The 23,384-nt window shown below is 41.4% G+C and overlaps 1 protein-coding gene across 1 annotated transcript; it reads right to left on the bottom strand.

Annotated features, from left to right (window-relative positions):
- Window positions 1-853: 853 nt before the first annotated feature.
- zbtb43 (zinc finger and BTB domain containing 43) lies at window positions 854-18,110 on the bottom strand. The gene is made up of 2 exons (XM_085965607.1): window positions 18,042-18,110; window positions 854-8,480 (listed from the first exon to the last, which is right to left on the bottom strand). The coding sequence occupies exon 2, from the start codon at window positions 8,475-8,477 to the stop codon at window positions 7,041-7,043; it is 1,437 nt and encodes a 478-aa protein (XP_085821733.1). The 5' UTR covers window positions 8,478-8,480; window positions 18,042-18,110; the 3' UTR covers window positions 854-7,040.
- Window positions 18,111-23,384: the final 5,274 nt, after the last annotated feature.

Here is a 23,384-nt window from a genome sequence, read left to right on the forward strand (position 1 = left end):
ATCCCAAGTATTAATCTTTAAAAAGTGTCAGTGGTAGCTACATCCCTCAAACTGTCTGGAGCAAGGATATGTCAACTTGTAGTCAACTGGCATGCTTTGGGCAGAGCCCAGCACAAATGTACGTAGGCCCCACGTAAGCTTCCCTGCAATACAAAATAGCAGACTTTGCAAAATAACTCACTGAAACGTTAACTTGTGTCAGACTCTATTTACTTACACTTCACACAGACCAGTCTGCAGCGTGGTGAAAGGCGTCAAGATTCTGTCATCTCAACCCAGAGATATTTCACTGCCTTGGAACACACGCTACTCTTTAATATATGCACATTTTGCATTAATTGCTGTCATTTATTGTTCTGTAATTTCTTTGCTGCCGAGGGTGTTGTAACAAGCGGCTCCCTCAATCAACTTCACCGATAAACAGAAGTGGTAATGTGCCACTTGATTTAGTCAACAGTAACATCAGGATTTATTTTGCTGCACACGACCGTGGACTTCCACAGCTCGGATATGGACAGAAACATGTAGCCCATCAGTGGGCAACACATTTCATATGAAAGTAACAATCCAAACAGTGATACGATGTGAGAAAAGAACTTTTGGAGACATGTTCAACTGCGTCTGCATCACGGAGTTACTGGACAAATGTTCTACAGTAAGATGGACAGAAAGCGTGCAGACTAGTTTCAGGATTTTAATTAAAAAAGCAACTATTGCTATTGTATACATTTAACATTTGTGTACGCTCTCACCACACGCAGAAACAAAAGAAAATCAATTTTAAGGGCATCTTGTGACATGAAAGAAGTCCTTTTGTTTTGGGGAAAAATGGAAGAAACCAGCAACCAAATGATCTGAGTCAGCTTATATTTATTTGACTATATATAGTTATACAAACAGTCACAGTTTTCTTCTATGAGAAGAAGTTAATACTCACAGCACTGGCAATTGAAATAAACAAGCCATATACTGTATACTTATTATTAGAATGGAAAGCAAAGTTTAAACCACAAAGAGAAAAAATAGATTCACAGAATAGCTGACATTACCGTGGTTAGTTTCAGTGTAAATTCACATTGACAGCACTTTTTAAATAACATTGGACAAAACATGAACACTTGCGATTTAACAGTTAATAAACAACTTTGATAACAATTGTTCAGAAAGATAGTGATCATTTATATTCAAAAACCTAACCCACATAGGTTAAACTAACATAGAAAATCATGTAGTGACCCACTTGATTTTTAAACCGGAGTAGAACACAATATCAATTTGATATGTCTTTTTGAAAACTTTCTGATACACGCTGGGGCTTGGAGAACTGCAACATCCTAAAAAATTGCAATCGCTGCTACACCATTTGCTAGAAAGGTCAAATGACAAGATGTCTTTTGTGCCAAAATTTCCTAAATACAGATCTTCTTATTTACATGTTTCGCAATTAGCTTAAAGTTATACAACTGGAAATCTCATTGTTAAACATATTTTGAGTTTTTGTTTTCTAAAGGAAGGAGTTCATTAGCTGAGGACTTTGGGCTACGTGACTTAATGAACTTTGCAACTGAAAATAAAAAAAATTAAAATATTAAATGAATCCTTAGCTTCTATAATACGTACCAAATTAGTAGTGTCATTACTGATTTACAGTTAAGAAAACTACCAAGAAAACAAATTAGCTTGAAGGCCAATTATATAAACATTACTAAATAACAACATGGTGGTACAGAAAGCAAAACAATACTGATTTCCTTGTTCATTGTACTGATAACATTTGCAAAAATCACATCCTTGTTACTTGACCTTTAAAGTCAAAATAAAAATCCTATTTATTTCTTCAAGTTCAGGCTGTGTGTATTTACATTTTGTAACAGCTAATCAAAATAAAGAACCAGGAGCGAGAACAAAAGGTGAAATAGAAGCCTAATTTACTATCTTGTATTCAGTCGCTACTGCTTTGTGATATATCTTCACACATAGCACAGTACTCAGGCAACAAACACACAACAGTATGTTCCGAGCTTATTTCTCTATACAGTACCTTGATCAGGCATCATGGTTTATTCCCTTAGTCATAATGACCCAAGCCCAGCACCAGAGATGTGCATGATACTGTGCGTGGATATCTGAACTTACGACATTCAAAGCTTAGCTGTGTTGACACATAAATATCAATACTTTAACACAAATGGAAACCTGACAAACTAGTGATGTGCATTAGAGAGGAACTCATTAAATTCGCTGGAATTCCACTTGGCATCAAAAAATCTACAGTAAATACCATTTCACAAAACCTAAGGTTGTTGTAGTAGCACTTTAAACTTTTACATTTGATATTTGGTAGCATTACAATTTAACACATAGTTTTATATAGAGTAGCCTTTACATAGACAGGATATCTGCTGGAAACTCACTCTGTGGAGTTATACTGAATATTTATCACAGAAAAGGTCACATTTTTGAAGTTATAGTAACACGAGAATGCCTCTCAAAGATGAGTATGTTAATTATTGCAACCACTACTGTAATTCACTGATTAAATTCTTCAAAGTATGTTTTTATACATTCCTCCAATATAAATTCTTTTGTTAGTATCCAGTCAATTGAGCCTCTAAAAACAGTAACTGTTTCAATGAGTCAGTTTTATTATATATAAAAGTCTAAAATCAATTTATATTAATCTACAATATAATAAACTATCGATTTCAAAATCTGATAAACTAAAACTCTGTAATCTAATCATAAAATAATCAGTGCACATTTACTTACCACATGTTTAATTTTACATTATTTTACTTATTTCAAATAAGGATGAAAATGGTTAATAACGGGAAATGATAGAACAGTTATGGTTTTAAAATACTGATTTTAAGGTTTGCTAAAAAAGTTTTATTTGAAATGTAGTCATTCATATTATTCCATGTCACTTCCAAATCAGTTTCTTCCAATATTATGTGTCACACTACACTCACAGGTATTGTTCCATTAATATATCCCTTGTGATAACATCAATGGCACTTGACATGTGTAGAATGCCAGTATTGAACTGTAAGATACTGTGATCAGTGACAGCAACAAAAATTGTTTCAAGGGAAGGTGCAGGTGTGTCTCGGAGAGGAGGGGGAACCTAGCTGCATCCCTACTCGTATGAAAAAACCGTCAAAATATGGTGAAATTACAGAGTGTAAATTGAATGAGGACTATATCTTAAATAAAACAATTTGACAAAATGAGCTTTGTGCAATCAGGCGCAGGATACCATAATGAAGGGCAGGATGTTCATTTCCAAACAGGCAGTTCAGTTACACATAATACATGCACACAGAAGTTTTTTTCCCACATTCATTCACAGGATGTGGGCATCGCTGGCAAGGCCAGCGTTTGGTGCCCATCCCTAACTGCCCTGGAGAAGGGGGTGATGATCCGCCATCTTAACAACTGAGCGGCTTGCTCGGCCATTTCAGAGGGCAGTTAAGAGTCAACCACATTGCTGTGGGTCTGGAGTCACATGTAGGCCAGACCGGGTAAGGACGGCAGATTTCCTTCCCTAAAGGACATTAGTGAACCAGATGGGTTTTTACGACAATCGGGTAGTTACATGGTCACTGATACCAGCGTTTTATTCCAGATTTGTATTTAATTAACAGATTTTAAATTCCCCAGCTGCGAGGTGAGATTTGAACTCACGTCTCAGATCATTAGTCCAGACCAAGTTTCAACACTGAAGCAGACTATTTGGAGCATTGTACAGGTGCTAGTTTCCACAGCAGACATAATCCCACTTCCCTGCTCTTGCCTGTACTTACTGCTGTTTAGGCTGTGGAGACAGCATATTCCAGAACAGGAGTGACTGAGGTCCCTTGTCAAAACACATTTACATAATGTCATGTACATATTTTCTACTAACAGTGAAACCTAAGTAAAAACAGTCTGCTAGAAATTTACAGTTAACAACAGAGTGAGTGAGTGTGAAAACAAGTTTGAATTGGTCTAGTGGAAACATGTTTAGGATTGGGGAAGGGATTGAGTCTCATCATTTTAAACATCATTTAGCTGTACACCACTGACTCCAAAAATCCAGTATCTGTTAAGAGACTGCATATTTTTAAAATGGCACTTTATAAATCACGACTAGAATCACTGTTCACAAATGGATTATTGAAATAGATAAATCAACTATATTTTACAAATAAGCAGTCGATTTTTGCTCTGCAAATAGCCTGGGGGTTTATTTTATTTTTTAAATAGTACAGGGGTATAAATGTCTTGGGCGTTTCTTTCTCTGGGTTCTGTTTTTAGGAGTGATGTCATGCGTGCGATTCTTACACTGGACTACAGTGGAGAGGGAGTCAAATCAGCTCAAATAAAGTTGGCAGGCCTGCAGCTCATTATGGTGCACCCCCTTTGCTTTAACCAGTCACTGGAAAGGACATACAATGGAAGTAGCACAGACTAAACAACATTTCAGTCTCTAATTGTCAAGGCATAAACAGATCCCTACTCCCTCCCTCCAGTTCCTACCAACCAAAATGAGCAGGCTTCAAATGTGCTTGACATTTTGCTAAATCCTGCTGGTACTGGAAATGACATGAATGGCACACTCCAGTCATTCGCATCACTAATCCTTGATCTGCTGCCTATGCATGTACTTACAGGCGACGTCCACGTCCACGTCCCGTGAACGAATTAAAAAAAAAATCAGAACATTTAAAAGTATCAATATTCTGAGGCTGAATGGCAGCCCTTAAAATCAATACTATGGAGTAGATTTACAACTTGCTGCCCAGGCATAAACCTGGCACTGGAGATCGGCTACCCGATCAATGCAAGTGAAAGTTGGGTGCTTTCTACAATGGGCGGCCAATCCGCAACACCAGTTTTATGGCCAGGTGACAAGTTTAAAATCTACTCCATCTATCTACTTCACCATCAAGTTCACCATTAAGCTTATGAAGTTAAATGAGATTCGCAAAGGATGATTTAAAAAAAAAAAAAAAAAATCAGCTTAGAGTCTGATATGGGCAGGAACCAATTAATGGTGTGCATACTCCTTCCCTCTTCAGACACACTCCACTTAACCAAGCCCAGAGAACGCCGGCCAAAGTTAGAGACCTTCACATGCACTTGGCACTGGTAAACTTGCTGCTGCTTGTCCAACTAGAGCGATGTTAACCAGCTCCCAGTGACACACCTACCCTCCACATCCTATCAATGAACCAGTCTGGCTTGTCCATCATCAAACGCATCCTGACCTTCCGAGCTCAGGCATCACATTACCACTTGGTTTTAAATTCCCGCCGACAGGCGTGTGATTTGGGAGCTAAATTGAACCCAGTGACTCTGTTTACAAGGGATGAAAGGATATGAATTCAATACACAAGTGGCAGCCTTTTATAGGTGCCACTTGCAAACATTCTAACTTTTTGAAGTAATGTAAAGTTGTAGCACTGAAAGTAATCTTCATGTGCTGCAATTTGCATTCCTCAAATCACTTTCGAGTCAAGGTGGGTTATAGCGAAACTATTGCTACAGCGCTTGGAAATCAGCAATTCAACTGTTTGCAGTAGTTTTAAAAAGTTGCAGCTTAAAATTGAAAAGTATTTCATTTCCAGACTCCCTTTAGTCCTATTTCCTAACTACAGTAATGCAAAACTGGAATGGATGTGTAGTAGACATCACTGGCCATTTTCAGGAAGACAATTAACTTCAGATAGTTTACTACGCATCATTTACAAACGATTAAATATTTATTGATGGGACCAACAAGTGTTTCATCTAATGCTGCACTTTTGGCTTTGAAGCTGCTGAAAAGAAGCCTTCCGTCCTATTCGTTTTTTCCCTATCCCTTTCCCTCCCAAAGGCGTGGTCTTATTATTGTGTCATGGTTTTAAGTGCGTAGGTCTGTTATGAATAAGGTTTTATTAAAGGGAATCTTTTACACCTCAGGTTGAATAGCTGATTATTTAAACCATCAATAAGACTGACTGATAACTCACTCATCATTCATCAACTGTGCTCAACATTTACCGTGTCTAAGACACATATTAACTTCAAATATATACATATACAGTATGTAAATAATATAATTTTGAACAAATCAGCCGACTACCTTAGTTATTCCCAACTTGCTGCCCATTTAGTCATTCAACTGAGACAAGTTTGTAGGATGCATCGCAAAGTTACCAAGAAGCGTCAAATATTCCAATGTTGAACATTTTCCTGAACTGTTGTTCTCATTGTCCAACATTCCAAACGGAAAGTCTGGCTGAAAGATTTCAGAAGTTTGAATGACTGTTGTCATTTGCATTTCTGTATCTTTTGCAAACGGACCTGTAGCCTAGAGAGACAAATCACACTCGGAACCAATTAACACCAGGGGTCTGACTCAGTTGCTAATCCTCAAGACCCAAATAGAATCTTTTTGAGAATCAGGCTCCAGAAGACAGCAATTTAATTGGAATTGCCGTTAAAATGCCCTTTTCAGCCTGCGAGTACAAAATGACGGTAGATGGTTTTTCACTTTTGGTTTCTGGTTTTCATGCAAGTGATTACAAGTAAAGTCAGTTTAAACTGCTACCTCAATCCTCTCTGTTATACAGAATTGTCTTTGTGAGTTGAATAGCATTAACGCACAACACTCCCAGTCTAAACTCAACATACAATATTCGTGTGCAAATGGGGCTTACAACACATTAGCAAAACACTGTTCTAAGTCTATTCTTGGTTTTGTTTTTCCTTCTTTCCGCTCATTTCAATATATATATATATATATGTAAGGCTCATCTCTTCATTTCAGTTCACTAAGAGTCACACAATTGTGCAATATTTAAGTGTAACACTATTGGAAAATGGTTTTGGTTAAATAAGTGTTGTCATGGCACCAACACATTTCTAACAGACTCCTAGGCTGTCACCACCGAGACCGTTGACTTTCTACTGCGAATGGGAACACCACTGAACGAGTCAAAAGCACTTAAAACATCTTTACTACATCAAGTACCATATCTCATTTCACTGAGCCAGGTGGCCCGTAAGTTCTGTCAGCGGATATCAGGAACCTGATACAGCTTAGTGCATGACGTCACATGACGATGGAAACTGTCTCGCCACATGAATTTCTTACCGCAGATGTGGCACTCATATGGTTTAATCCCAGTGTGGATCTTCATATGGCCGACAAGATGGTGCTTCATTTTAAATTTCTTACCACAAACACCACAGCCGTAAGGCCGAAGACCAAGGTGCATGCTCATATGTCGGTCTCGCTGACTCTTGTGAGTAAAATTTTTGCCACACTGGCAAGGGTAAAGTTTGTAAACAACAGCTGTGAAGCCAGAGCGAGAGGTCTTTTCGCCGAGACCCGTTCCTAGTTCAGCTTCGACGCCATACCCTGGCAACCGATTCACCTGCATTTCAGCTGCTGTTAAAGGGTCCTGGCGGTGCCCACTGACATTTATATCTCCCCGGTCAACTGAAAATCCATCCAGTGACGAACCATAGTAATCAACCTGCTCATCGTAAGAACGATTCTCATGCCGTTCCTCAAACACCTCCTGCATTTTGGCAGCAACTATATTAAAGCTGTCATCAATGCTAGAAGATTGTATTACTGGCTCGGCCGGAGTAATATTTTCTGATTCAGAGACATGCTGCTCTTCAGCAGCAGGGCGAGTCATTCCATCGCCATAATCCTGTTCAAATTTTTCCTGTTTCACATACACCCACCGTTTGTGAGGCATTATACTAGGTTGACTATAGATTGGCCTGGCGTATGCGTACTCTGCACTATCACTTGCTCCTTCCTCACCATCCTGGCTATTCATTTCTGCACTTAAATGGTCGTGCTCCCCAGAAGAATTGCTAGGAAGGTTGTCATGATCGATTAATTGGGGCGGTGACAGGTCGTCCTCTTTGAGACTCTCTTCGCCATTTTCATCAGGCTTTGAATCTTCATTCACACTTCTATGAAGCTCGGGCTGCCCCACAGCTCCAAGTTCTGAAGGCTCTCCTGAACCATTAAAATTGCTGCTGCTGGGTGACTGATGATCATTCAAATGATAAGCCTTCGGATAATGAACAACCGGGCACACCTTTAAAAGTTCTGTACACTTATCTACAACATGCCACATTTGAAGAAAGCTCGCTACTGTTAAGTAACTGACAATGTCAGTGGCTGGCAGTATAAGTTTCCCTGTGTAGCAAGACAGCAAAACATTTTCAAATGCCTTTGGGTTCATCACATCCGGTAGAAGGATTCGATTACTGTTCTTCAGTAGTACCTGGTCACAAAAATAAGGTGAACTGGCAGCTAGGACAGCCCTGTGGGCCCTGAATAAATGGCCCTGAACTTGAATAGCAATGTCACATAGCTGTCCCTCTTGACGTTGTTGGTTTAACTTCTGTAATAGAGTATTTGTAAAATTCGGGAACTCCACACGAAAAAAATTAGTTGCAAGCTCCATCGTGGACGAAAGCATGTACTGTTCAAAACAGAAGACAATGGATATGTTAAACATGAGTTTGGAAAATGCTAATGTAATGCACTGTTGATAATCAAAAGGTCATTCTGAAAAATTTATTTCTCTCAACCTTAAAAACTAGTTGTTGAAATATACTATTTTCTCTCAAGCAAAACAGACATATTGCAGTTCAGAAATAAAGCCTTATATCTTTACAAGCGCAGAGCAAATCCTACAGCCTGGAATTCAAATCTTTCCTCGGAGCTTTAAAGTCTGTATTTGTGCTGACATTGCAAACATTTTGTGGTGATCGAGGTGATAGGTGAAGGGAAAAAAACAGGACTCAATGAAGGGAGAAAAAAAAGCAGAAATAAATTATATAAAGCATTGAAAATACCAAAACACCCATAATTATAATTCACTTTTAGAAATAAGGACAACAGTAATCAACAATTAGGGAAACTTCACAAATGGAAAGATTTATGATCTGTCCGCATAAAGATCGTAAAATCCTACACAAGTGTAAACCACATTCCCGAGCACCAGCACCTTACAAAGGCCTCTCCGCCTGTTGATACTGTGACTATTTACACCAAGTTCGGAGGTAAAAAGTGAGATGAATACTAAAACTAGATCAGATGATCGCTGAAACAATAATTTCCATTTGTTCCAGTTATTGGTGTAACTAAGTGTTGTTTTTAGTTTTAAATCCGAATGGCTCACATTTAAAAAGTGGGAACACTGAATATCATAGAGATTCCCACTGGAACAATGAACTTCAAAGCAGATATATTTATTTGTCAACAGCAATCATTTTATACCAAATCAACCACCAATGTGGTGAACCATTGAGTTAAACACACTAATGCTCATCTAATTAAGCTTTAATTAAGGATCTCACTCTTACTTCTTCCACCCGACCCAAAGTTGCAGCATGCACATGAGTACTACTTTCCATTTCAAAACGCTTTCTCCAATTATTTTTTTAAACGCAGATTTTACCCTCACATTTCTTATGCATTTTCTTGGACAGCATGGCTCCATCGTCCAATGAAAATGCTGGCATAGGTCCAATCCTACCCAAGTCAAAAAACTGTTCAATCATTTGTCTGCAGTTACTTTCCACTCAGGGTCATTTCTACAAATTATTCAAATTTCTACATAAAATCATTATACTTGCTCTCCCGCGGACTATTGGGCATACATGCCAGGACAGAAACATTCCCTGTGGGGGAAAAAGTCTGATTGTACTGCTTAATCTGGAATTACATAGAATTACATGGGATATGGGGCACAGAAACAGGCCATTCGGCCCAACCAGTCCATGCCGGCGTTTATGCTCCACTCGAGCCTCCTCCCGTCTTTCCTCATCTAAATCTATCAGCATAACCCTCTATTCCCTTCTCCCTCATATGCTTATCTAGCTTCCCCTTAAATGCCTCTATACTATTTGCCTCAACTACTCCCTGTGGGAGCGAGTTCCACATTCTCACCACTCTTTGGGTAAAGAAGTTTCTTCTGAATTCCCTATTGGATGTCTTGGTGACGGTCTTATATTGATGACCTCTAGTTATGCTCTTACCCACAAGTGGGAACACTCTCTAAGTATGTACTCTATCGAAACCTTTCATAATTTTAAAGACCTCTATTAGGTCACCCCTCAGCCTTCTTTTTTCAAGCAAAAAGAGACCCAGCCTGTTCATCCATTCCTGATTAGGTATACCCTTGCAGTTCTGGTATCATCCTTGTAAATCTTCTCTGCACCCTCTCCAGTGCCTCTATAACCTTTTTATAATATGGCGACCAGAATTGTATGCAGTACTCCAAGTGTGGTCTAACCAAGGTTCGATACAAGTTTAGCATAACTTCCCTACTTTTCAATTCTATCCCTCTGAAATTAACCCTAGTGCCTGGCTTGCTTTTTTTTTAAAAATGGCCTTGTTAACCTGTGTCGCTACTTTTAGTGATTTGTGTATTTGTACTCCGCGATCCCTTTGCTCCTCTACCCCACCCAGACTCGCATCCTTCAAGTAATAAGTGACCTCCCTATTCTTCCTACCAAAATGTAATTCTGCAAGTTTATTAAGGTCTTCCTGTAATTTGTTGCAGTCCTCCTCAGTATTGATTATCCCCCCCCAATTTGGCGTCATCCGCAAATTTAGCGATTGTGTTTTTGATTCCAAAGTCTAAATCGTTAATATAAATTGTGAACAACAGTGGTCCCAGCACTAATCCTTGTGGAACACAACTACCCGCCTTCTGCCACTGTGAATAGCCACCCTTAACCCCTACTCTCTGCTTTCTGTCTTGAAGCCAGCTAGTTATCCATTCTGCTACTTGTCCCCTGACTCTGCATTCTCTGACCTTATTCATTAGTCTATTATGTGATACCTTATTGAAGGCCTTTTAAAATCTAGATAAATTACATCTACTGCATTACCCTTGTCTACTCTCTCTGTTACCTCTTCAAAAAATGTAATGAGGTTGGTCAACCAAGACTTTCCCTTTTGAAATCCATGAACACTGAAACATTGGTTTACATTTTGAGGTGAAATAATGCATTGATTTTGAAGATACCTTACATTTCAACTCTACATAGAGTTTTCACTATCCAGATGTTCACTTAACATGTACATTAATGTCAAGAGTTGTAGTTTAGTTGCAGTTTTTGATTAGCTGGTTGACAGTCTCAATATAACTGTCATTTAATACAAAGTAGATGTTTCTGTTTTGGTATTCACAACATTTTTATTTTTCCAATTTTAAAATGCTACAGATGGAAATTCCCATTTATGGAATTGATCCACGCTGAACATGTTTAATACGAATTCAGCTTTCCTAGTCCTTGGTCTTAACCATTCAGTAATATTGAAAGGGTGCCCATTTGTAAATCAATCAATCTAAAATTCCCTATACTGGAGGAGTACTCTGCTGCACTTCTAGACAGAATACAAGAAAAATCCGAGTGTCTGATAACCAATCAGTCTCTTATGACTAGCCTCTATCGCTGTCAGGATCTTTCTATTTTATTAATACTAGGAGGGCCAGTGCTCCTCTGAACTTTCCTCTGGTTTCTTTTAAGCTCGAATTAAGCTGTCCTACATGCTCACCCTCGGTCCTACATCCGCATTGTATTTAATCAGGAATCACTGCAGAGGACCCTTTGCATAGTATTCTGCTCAAGCTCATTCTTTTCCAAGGCCCCAAATAGAACTCTTTACTTCTCTCAGTCGTCCCATTCTATTCACAATCTTCAAGCTTGGTGTAACCCAACGATTAATTCGTAGTCCTGTCAATTCAACTTTATTAGTGCCTACACTGTGGGCTTTGTCGCTCCACCTTTGTCTCTGAGTAATAACACATTCCTTCGGAATAGCTCTAACACGAATAATCTGATCTGATCTTTTAATCAGAAAATCATCATTTATCATTTTAATTTGACCAATTTCCCCATGTCCAACAAAAGGCAATTCTTGTGAATTCCTATTACCTACAAACATGGATAAGGGCACTGTAAACTATTACATGTCAGAAGTGATAATGCCAAATAATGCTTTATTGTTGAAGAGTAAAAGCATGCTGTAGCTTTAAATAGCAATTCAATCCAAATAACTTCTCAGGCTTGAAATGGCACAAGGCAAGTTGTTTTGTTAAGCTGAGTAACAGTGCTGATACAGGAAACTGCATGTCGCTCACCAAATGTTAAAAATACTATACACCGTTCTCAATGTGCTCTCGATGTTCATCAAACTGTACTTCGAGTTTTTGCATTGTGATGAACAATGGACGCAGTACATTTCTACCCTAATGTATGACAGAACATAAGTAGTAAGAGCTGGAGTAGGCCATATGGCCCCTCGAACCTGCTCCGTCATTCAATAAGATCATGGCTGATCATCGACCTCAACTCCACTTTCCCACTGATCTCCATATCCCTTGATTCCCCTAGAGTCCAAAATCTATTGATCTCAGCCTTGAATATACTCAAAGACTCAGCATCCACAGCCCTCTGGGGCAGAGAATTCCAAAGATTCACAACCCTCCGAGTGAAGAAATTTCTCATCTCAGTCTTAAATGGCCGACCCCTTATCCTGAGACTATGCCCCCTAGTTCTAGACACTCCAGCCAGGGGAAACAACCTCTCAGCATCTACCCTGTCAATCTCCTTCAGAATCTTGTATGTTTCAATGAGATCATCTCTCATTCTTCTAAACTCCAGAGAGTATAGGCCCATTCTACACAATCTCTCATCATAGGACAGCCCTCTCATCCCAAGAATCAGTCTGGTGAACCTTTGTTGCACCCCCTCCAAGGTAAGTACATCCTTCCTTAGATAAGGAGACCAAAACTGTGCACAGTACTCCAGGCGTGGTCTCACCAAGGCCCTGTACAATTGTAGCAAGACTTCCTTACTCTTATACTCCAACCCCCTTGCAATAAAGGCCAACATGCCATTTGCCTTTCTTATTGCTTGTTGTACCTGCAAGCTAGCTTTCTGTGTTTCTTGCACGAGGACACACAAATCTCTCCGAACACCAACATTTGAAAGTTTCTCACCATTTAAAAAATATTCTGCTTTTCTATTCTTCCTGCCAAAGCGAATAACCTCACATTTCCCCACATTATACTCCATCTGCCACCTTACTGCCCACTCACTTAGTCTATCTATATCCCTTTGCAGACTCTGTGTTCTCCTCACAGCTTACTGTCCCACCTAGCTTTGTATCATCAGCAAACTTGGATACATTACACTCGGTCCCTTCATCTAGGTCATTAATATAGATTGTAAATACCTGAGGCCCCAGCACTGATCCTTGCGGCACCCCACGAGTTACAGCCTGCCAACCTGATAAAGACCCGTTTATCCCTACTCTCTGTTTTCTGTCCTTTAACCAATCCTTTATCCATGCGACTATATTACCCCCAACCCCATGAGCCCTAATCTTGTGTAATAACCTTTTATGTGGCACCTTATCGAATGCCTTTTGGAAATCCAAATATACGACATCCACAGGTTCCCCTTTACCCTGCTAGTTACATCCTCAAAAAACTCTAATAAATTTGTCAAACACGATTTCCCTTTCATAAAACCATGCTGACTGCCTAATCATGTTATGATTTTCTAAGTGCCCTGATACCACTTCCTTAACAATGGATTCCAGCATTTTCCCAACAACTGATGTCAGGCTAACTGGCCTGTAGTTCCCTGTTTTTTCTCTCCCTCCTTTCTTGAATAGCAGTGTTACATTTGTGACCTTCCAATCCACTGGGACCATTCCAGAATCTAGGGAAGTTTGGAAAATGAAAACCAATGCATTCACTATCTCTTCAGCCACCTCTTTTAGAACCCTAGGATGTAGGCCGTCAGGTCCAGGGGATTTGTCGGCTTTTAGTCCCATTAGTTTCTCGAGTACTTTTTCTCTACTTATATTAATGACGTTAAGTTCCGCACCCTCATTAGACCCTTGGTTCCCCACCATTTCTGGTATGCTTTTTGTGTCTTCTACTGTGAAGACAGATACAAAATATTTGTTTAACATTTCTGCCATTTCCTTATTCCCCATAATAATTTCTCCTGTCTCAAACTCTAAGGGACCAACGTTTACTTTTGCTACTCTGTTCCTGAAGATTCTGAACACACCATGATGCCTTGTTAGGTACTGCACCATCTACAATCATTCCAGGGCAAGGAATTTTTCCACACAAATGCACTGCTTTTGTAAACTTTTTCTCTACATCAGCTAAGAAGTACTGAATGCAAAAATGATTCAACTACCTGCATATTGATTTTCAACATTAAACCTGGACAATTTCAGCCAACCACATACAGGAAACTTTCGATTAACCGGCCCCTAAATAACCGGAAATGTCGGTTAACCGGCAAAATTCAGGAGTCGGTTTCAGCTAACTTTTATAACTTGCACAGCAACAAATTGAGGAAGGCAAGGGTTTGGCTGCAGCTGTTGCTAAGCTACAGAGATTCTTGCAACTTGTGGAGCTGTTTAAGCAACAGGGTTTGTTGCTTCATACGGAGCTCTAAGGTCCGTATCTTTCACTATAGCGTTCGGTTATCCGGAATTGTTGCGGAACCGGCACCACGTCGGTCCCGGCCGTGCCGGATACCAGAAAGTTTCCTGTATTACAAACTTAAATTTTATGAAATTGGCATTCACGCAATTTACCTTGATACATAATGGGCAAGTATCTATCAAATTAGAACTGGAATATAATTCAATTGTTCATGATATGAAGATTGTTTTGCCTACTGATCATAACTATGATCAAATGTTTCCTTATGTCAACAATATTGAGCTAAAATAGTGAGGCAATCTGCTGCTTTATAAATCATTGGTGCAACCGCATTTAGAATACGGTGTACAGTTCTGGTTGCCATAGTATAAAAAGGATATTACAGCTATTGAAAGGAGACAGAAGAGAGCAACCAAAATGATTGAGGAGATGGAGGGATTGGATTATGGGGCGCGATAATGGCCCAGAATTTGCGGTTGCAGTGACAGCAAAACTGTCAGCGTTCGCCGTCATTACAACTGTGAAACCGACAACTACGAAACCGACAACTACTTCTGGAAAACGCACATGCGCAGTTAAACGCTAAACTGTTAGTCATTCCCTGCTCCTCCACAAGGTGCGCTGTTGAACTCCCCACAGCCGGCAATCAATTGAAAACACTGAACTGACGAAAACGTCCCCTTTTACGCTGGACTATCGCTCTTAAAAAACCCCAAAAAAGTTAAGCCTTGTTGAATGAGGTGCAACTGGGTTTCTAATGGCGTACTGAGTCATAATTACTGCTGAACAACCATTCTGGCCCTGAAAAACTAATTTTATAGTTGTGCAATGTCAATTTTTTCCATGGTTTTATAAAATAATTTTTTTAAAGTTTGTTTTTGATATTTCAGCTTCTACCTTAATCCCATGTATATGTCACAATCTTTATTTCGCTCTCTAAAAAATGTTTAAAAAGTGCGAAAAATCAGTGCATTTTACTTCCTGATTTGCTGTCTGTGAGAATTCTTCAATGTGATTAGCTGCTTAACCAGCTTGATGACATGACTGTTGTTGGATGCTGGAGATCCCCTAGACTTGGCATCAGATGCAAATTAACGTTGGGAAGAGGTGAAATCGACACCACAGAGATCGCTAGATCATTGTGGGCAGCTTTCTTCAAGGTCAGCGGGGAGCTGACGGCAAAATTGGGACCTATGTAGATTGGGCATGTTTTCACTGGAATAAAGAAGGTTGAGAGGTGATAGAACTGTTGTTTTTAGGATTCTAAGAGGACTAGATAATGTAGACCATGACAAGCTATTTCACCTTGTCCAGAACAGTAGAACCAGAGGGCATGGCCTGCGTTTGAAGGGGGAGGGGTAAATTCAAAACTAATCAGTGGAAACAATATTTCAGTGAGCGAGTGGTCAATCTATGGAACAGGCTCTCTAGTAGAAGTAATTAGTATTAATTCTTTCAAACACAAATTCAATAGATTTCTTTCAGAAAATAACATTTTGGGATACAGTATATGAGTAATTTGAGATAGGGCATGTGGTAAGTGTAGCATGCTTGGGAGAAAAAAGGTGACTTTGGACCTATGGTTCCCAAAGCTCCCCACCACTGCGGTTTTTGTTGTGTCATCTCTGGGTTTGTTGTAGACTAATTGATAGAGATTGATTGCTATGATTAGTCAACAACTCCATTATCGTTGTATCATCTGACTACCAGGATAGTAGAAGACGAACTAGATGGCTCTTGGTCTTTTTTCGTCTAGCAATTCCTAGGTTCCTATTCTTAGTTGCCCTCAGAAGGTGGTGTTAGGCCCTCTTCTTAATAATGAACATGACTATTTTAGGAACAGGGATTTACCATGCCAGTTAAGCAGCACGTCAATATGGTTTAAAAAAAACATATACACAGGCTTTACAGTTAAGTTGCCCTTCGATCCAATTCACTTTTCAGTAATTAATTTTCAATTGTTACTATTAAAAACACAACTTTCTAAATCTCTGACTATAGAGCTAAATGGAGTTTAAACTTAAAACATTTAGTTAAAACAGAAGCCGACAAAAATTGTTAGGCAGAGGTACTTGGGAGAATGCAATTAAAGTTCTAAAATTAACACTCTGCGTCAGGATTTTACAGCACAGTGATAGTCAGCCCGAGCCTTGCTCTTGATTCCAAATGATTCAGTATCAACAATCAGAATACAACGACATCACAATTTCAACTATATCTCCCTTCACTGTTAATTTATGCAACATAAAATGGGTAAAGTTTTTCTGTGTGCTAAGTGTAGCGAAATTGTAAATTTGTTCTTTATAAATGGAAATCATTCCCTAAAGTGTTTGAAATCAAATCTACAAATCGGTGGGTCTCAAGGCTGCTGTTGTATCACTGAAATGTAAAGTGATGAAGGTAATGACAAAGCAAAATATGTGTCATGAAACAATATTGAGACATATTAAATAAAAGTTAATATTGCTGCAGATGAAGGAATAATTGAGAGTAAATTAGTGGAACATTTAGTGTTCTATATATGTAATATACAATATTACCAAATAACTTCTTAAAAACACACACCCACAAAAGAAGATATTTTACAATTAAAATGTAATACATCCTCCTGAAATATGTAATAGAGAACTGTGACATTTAGCTATTTGGGAGGTGACTTACCAGGTATTTAATGAAATTTTCATTGCAAAACCTCCATATTCAAGATGAAAATGAATTTGTTAAATATAAGACAAGGTGATATTCTTAAATTTTCTAAACTAGGCAGTGTTAAGTTTTTGAAAAGAACTTATTTCTAAAATTCAAAACTTTAGCTACAAAAATCAAAACATACATAAGCCTTCTAACCTTTTGAATAATCATTTTAAGTTAGCAAATTTGCAGAATGGAAATTTCTTTGTGGGTTTATGTTTATGATTTGAAGATAACCAAATTAGATTAGGAGTCAAATTACTATACGGTGCATTATGATTTATTTTTCAAGAAATGAATTTGGATGAATACAGACTGTTTTTAAAATAAAGTATACCTTGAATGAATCAAACATTATATTGACTTATTGGGCAGAGTGTAACAGTGATTGCTACTTTCTGGCTTATTGTGGCACGTCCTTGCAGTTTTACTCACTGTGAAATTAAGCCTGGTGCAGGAGAGCCCGCCCACCGACCCTAACCGGCACCTGATTCGCCAGCCGCCCGCCAATCAACTCAACCCCGCCCCACCGTCGGCAACAGAGCCCGGGCCCGCTTGGCCGAGACATCTGTCAATCATGAGAGCCCGCCTATCAGAGGAGCGCGCCCGCTGAGACGTCAACAATTTTTTTCCCCTCTTGTGTGTGCGAGGCCTTCGCAACCTCACGTCAACCGGCCGAGGCAGGACAGGACAAAGCGGGCCTGGGAAAAAAAAAGAACGCCGGAGTCAACAAACTGCAGAGTTGGCGCCGGTCGGCGGCTACGCCGCAAGCGTTGTTGTTGTTGCCGTCGTCGGCGGCTCTGTCCGGGTAGAAAGTTACCGGGCGCCGTCGCTGTCCCACCCACGCCCGCCGTCACGTACCTGTAGTCCCTTCACCTGAGAGCTCGCATCGTCAGGTCCCCGACAACCGCGGCGACGTCACCCACCCACGTGACTGCAGCGGCACGCATGCTGTGTAAACAAACGAGTGCGGGCGGCGCGCACGCGCAGTCCTCCCCCAGCAGCAGCAGCACAAGCTCGTGTGAAAGAAAGACTTTCATTTATGTAGCGCCTTTCACCACCGCATCGCCAGACGTCTCAAAGCGCTTTGCAGCCAATGAAGTACTTTTTTTGGAATGTAGTCACTGCTGTAAATGTGGTGCATGTGTTACACAGGACATACAGCACAGAAACAGGCCATTCGGCCCAACCAGTCTTATCAGGCGTTTATGCTCCACACCAGCCTCCTCCTGTCTTTCCTCATCTAACCCCATCAACATAACTCTCTATTCCCTTCTCCCTCATATGCTTATCTAATCGCCCCTTAAATGCATCTATACTATTCGCTTCAACCACTCCCTGTAGTAGTGAGTTCCACATTCTCGCCACTCTCTGGGTAAAGAAGTTTCTTATGAATTCTCTATTTGATTTTTTGGTGACTATCTTATATTGATGGCCTCTCGTTATGCTCTTCCCCACAAGTGGAAACTCTCTGGGTGCGAAATTCGGTTACGCCCCGTTCAGGAAGTACTGCCCCGGCCACTAAATTCAGCTCACCGCCCCGCAATCTTGGGCGCTCCATTTCCTGGTGGGGCGGTAACCGAGGTGATGTCGGGGCGCGATCGGCAGTGCTTGGCAGAGGCTCCATGGAACGCTGCCGCATTTCAACGCCCCTCCCCTTCAGTTAAAGGGCAGGGCTGCTGCACACTCTGCAGGACCTCCGATGGCCCACACTAAGCCACCAGGGTGGCGTGGTACCATGGCAGCAGCCCCGGCGCCGAGACAGCGGTGCCGGACTGCGCGATGGCAGGCAGGACCACACCACAGAACTGGAGGTTGGACAAAAAAAGAAAATGGCGTCACGTGTCTCGACCGCACCTCCCCTTTAAATGCCGATCGCGAGCGGAGGTCGGCCCGGCTCGCGATCCGCGAGGCTGGTGCTGACACTGCCCACGGCAGCCTCGTGGGGCACAGTTGAATTTCTGCCGCGGCGGCCTGGTGCTATCGGGTAGCGCCTCATGAACGCCCCACCAAATTTCTCAGCAGGCGCTTTTCTCGCCCCCCCCGGGCCCCCGGAGGTGTTAACAGCAGGCGCAAAGGAGCTGAATTTCTAGCCCTCTGCATCCACTCTATCAAAACCTTTCATAATTTTAAAGACCTCTATTAGGTCACCCCTCAGCCTTCTCTTTTCAAGAGAAAAGAGACCCAGCCTGTTCATCCTTTCCTGATATGTATACCCTTGCATTTCTGGTACTCATGTAAATCTTCTCTGCACCCTCTCCAGTGCCTCTATGTCCTTTTTATAATATTGCCCTGCAAACCTCTTAAAGTAATATCAGCTGGGCACACATACACACAGAAAGTAACATTTGTCACAGAAAGTTATATTTATCATGAAAAAAGCATTGACATACTGCACAACAATGTGGGAGTTGACAGATCTGTCACTTGTTACATGCATTAGTAACAACAACTTTATTTATACAGCGCCTTTAACATAGTAAAATGTCCCAAGGCGCTTCCCAGGAGTGTTATAAGACAAAAATTTGACAACAACAACTTGCATTTATATAGCTCATTTAATGTAGAAAAAACATCTGAAGATGCTTCTCAGAGGCGTAATCAGTCAAAAATGGACAGCGAGACAAAGGAGGAGCTATTAGGAAAGGTGACTAAAAGTTTGGTCAAAGAGGTGGTTTTAAGGAAGATCCCAAAGGAGGAAAGGAAGGTGAGATGTTTAGTGAGGGCATTAGGGTTGACATTGACAACCTTCCCTGATTGTCCCAGGAGTCTCCAGAAAGTAAATTTTCCTGGATGCTTCTACAAGCAACCCTGGAGATTAACATAACTATTGATATCATGGGGGGGGGGGGGTTGATTTTGAGGTCTCCTGCTTGGCAGAGAAAGGGTGGTAACGCTCCAAAAACGGTGAGGTGTGACTTACCATCCTGTTCCCGCCAACAGTGTGGCCAGTGCTATCTTCCCAAGTGTCCACCGCTGGGCGGTCGGAGCATCTGCCGGAGTCGGGCAGCAGTCCTTTTAATATGGCATCGTGCTCCTATGACGTACATGGGACCCTGATTCCATTTTACATAGAATTTACAGCACAGATGCAGGCCATTCGGCCCAACGGGTCTGTGCCAGTGTTTATGCTCCACGTGAGCCTCCTCCCACCCTACTTCATCTAACTCGATCAGCATATCCTGCTATTCCTTTCCCCCTCACACTAGCTTCCCCTTAAATGCATCAAATGCAGTTTAGGACCCAGCTGGGTGGAGTATGCACCATGCACGCTCCGCACAGTTTCAGCTGGCAGTCCAGCCGAAGAGGAGGCCAGAAGGTATTTATTTTTGTGGGGCTGGGAGCGCCCCTTTGAACTCGATCAAAACAACTTCCGTTACATTTTGTTATAATTTTAGGGAAATTGTATGAGCAAGTGTAGCTAAACAGACTGCAAATTATTTTCAAGAGACATTGTTACTTGTTAAAATATTTAGCAAGATACTTAGGAGGATTTAAAATCCTGTCTGCTGCTATTCATGTTAAAAATTGTGAAAAGTACTTGCAAAATGGATGCACTTTGTTAGCTACAGCACATATTTAACCCAACTTAGAGAAATATTTGGAACTGGCTATTTGAGAACTTAGCAGGTCCCTAAACTCAGCTGTAGGGCTTTTGAATTTATATATTTTCAAAGGGCAAGAATATAGAAATAAGATATTTCTTTGCTTATCATCACTCTTGCTGATTTATTTAGTTTTAGTCTCCTCTGTGTCACATAGCATTCCCTATCTGTGTTCAGGCCTCTTCCAATGCTATTCTGGCCTGGGAAATAAAACTGAGCACCCAATGGTGCGCAGAACCATTATTAAAACGTTGACTGTCCCTCCATCATAAGGTCAGAAGGGGGGATGTTTGCTGATGATTGCACAGTGTTCAGTTCCATTCGCAATCTGGACGATATTCAGGCTTGGGCTGAGAAGTGGCAGGTAACATTAGCGCCACTCACGTGCCTGGCAATGACTATCTCCACCAAGCGAGAATCTAACCACCGCCCCTTGACATTCAACGGCATTACCATCACCGAATCCCCCAACATCAACATCCTAGGGGTCATCATTAACCCGAAACTTAAATGGACCAACACCCACATAAATACTATGGCTACAAGAGCAGGTCAGAGGCTGGGTATTCTGCAACGAGTGTCTCGCCTCCTGACTCCCCAAAGCCTTTCCACCATCTACAAGGCACAAGTCAGGAGAGTGATGGAATACTCTCCATTTGCCTGGATGAGTGCAGCTCCAACAACACTCAAAAAGCTCGACACCATCTAGGACAAAGCAGCCCACTTGATTAGCACCCCATCCACCACCTTAAACATTCACTCCCTCCACCACTGGCACACCGTGGCTGCAGCGTGTACCATCTACAAGATGCACTGCAACAACTCGCCAAGGCCTCTAGTTATGCTCTTCCCCACAAGTGGAAATTCTCTGGGTGCGAAATGCGGTTATGCCCCGTTCAGGGGCAGTAACCGAGTTAAGGCCGGACATTTAGCACCCGGCGAGGAAGAACCGCCCCGGCCACTAAATTCGGCTCACCGCCCCGCACAGGACGTGGAGTGCAATCTTGGGCGCTCCACTTCCTGGTGGGGCAGTAACCAAGGCGATGTCGGGGCGCGATCGGCAGCGCTCAGCAGAGGCCCCGTGGAACGTTGCCGCGTTTCAATGCCTCTCCCCTTCAGTTAAAGGAGAGGGCTGCTGCACACTCTGCAGGACCTCCGATGGCCCACACTAAGCCACCAGGCGGCTTCGTTGAGCTTAACTGCCATCTGAAATGGCCTAGCAAGCCACTCAGTTGTAACAAACCGCTACGAAAAACAATGGCCCGGATTTTACGGGGTCAATGACAGCGTATGCACACGGTGTCATAAGTGCCCCCCAAATTCCAGGTTTCCATGTGCGATGAGCATGCGCAAAAACACGGAACTTGCGATCTGTCAAATTTCATAAGGCCTTTTACCAGCGTGAGGGTTTAAATAAATGTTAAAATAAAACTTTTAAAATCATTTAAACATTCCCTTACACTTGAATAAACAAAACTGCCAGGTTTTGCTTATTTCTGTTAAGGGTTACTCTTTTGTGAAAATCAATTTTTTTCTTATTTGTGAAAAAAGAATTCAATTCACTCCAGTGAGTTTTCAGTCTGTATCAAAGATTTTCTTCACTCTTCCAAAAGTTTGGCTTTACAGGTAAGTATAATCCAAGTGCCCAGTGACGTTCCATCCAGTTTTGTTGCTTTAGGGAAAAGCCAAGTAAGCAGCTTGGTGATAGTTTTGTAAAGGTAAACTAAGGATATAAACTGATGTATTCTATTGTTGAACTGTTAAATAAATTAAAAGAATATACTCTGAGGTAAGAGTCCCAAAATAGTGTTACTTTTGAGTACCTGTTCAAAACATATTGGGCTGGATTTTGTCAGCCCCGAGGAGGTGGGTATGGAGGCGGGACTGCCGGTAAAGTTGCAGAATTTGGGGGTGGGTGGCAAACCCGCCGCCATCCTGCCTTCGTGCCCTCTTGCCAGGAGGTGGGAAGCTGTCCTGCCCCCTCGAGGCGGGAAAGGGATTAAATCCTATTAACTGCCTGTTAACAGGTAATTAACTGGCAGAAAATAGGATTAGCCCCATTTTTCCATCCAAAGTGCGGGCTTCCCGGCCTCGGGGAACCCCGCCAGGGTGTAGGAGACAAGTAGGAGGGGTCTGAAAGCGAGATGTAGAGGTGAGTGATGGGTGCAAGTGTGGAGTGGTAAGTATGTAAGGTGAGTGTAAAGTGTTAGAAAATGTTCACTTACCTTTGTTTCTGCCTACAGCCTTCAGCCACTGTGGAGCCGGAGTCCCGACATCTCCATTGTAGATTTCACAGACTGGCTGTTGGATCCTCCAAACCAACAGCCAGGTGATTTCTGCAAAGTTGAAAGGTTTGATGAGTCCTGAACACAAGGCCTCATCAAACTACACAGAATGTCAGTGTTTGACAGCTTCACAGAGGTGTCAAACGATGACATTTCTTCTTTCAAAAAATCTTGACAGATGGCACGTCATACGCTGACGTGCTCTGTCAGTGACTTCCCCCTAATTGGCCTGCTGAGCCCGCTGGGCGGGCTTAACAAGGTCAATCAGGGGAAAATCCCGCTGGTTGGCCAGAAGCTGATGGAGGTGGGATTGA

The sequence above is a fragment of the Somniosus microcephalus genome, chromosome 23 (assembly GCF_052327205.1).
Source record: "Somniosus microcephalus isolate GS21.2 chromosome 23, FLI_Smic_1.0, whole genome shotgun sequence".
In the NCBI taxonomy this organism is placed as follows: Eukaryota; Metazoa; Chordata; class Chondrichthyes; order Squaliformes; family Somniosidae; genus Somniosus; species Somniosus microcephalus.

What these genes read in the sequence shown, in the direction of transcription:
- zbtb43 (XM_085965607.1), bottom strand. Translation starts at nt 8,477, where the DNA reads ATGCTTTCGTCCACGATGGAGCTTGCAACTAATTTTTTTCGTGTGGAG.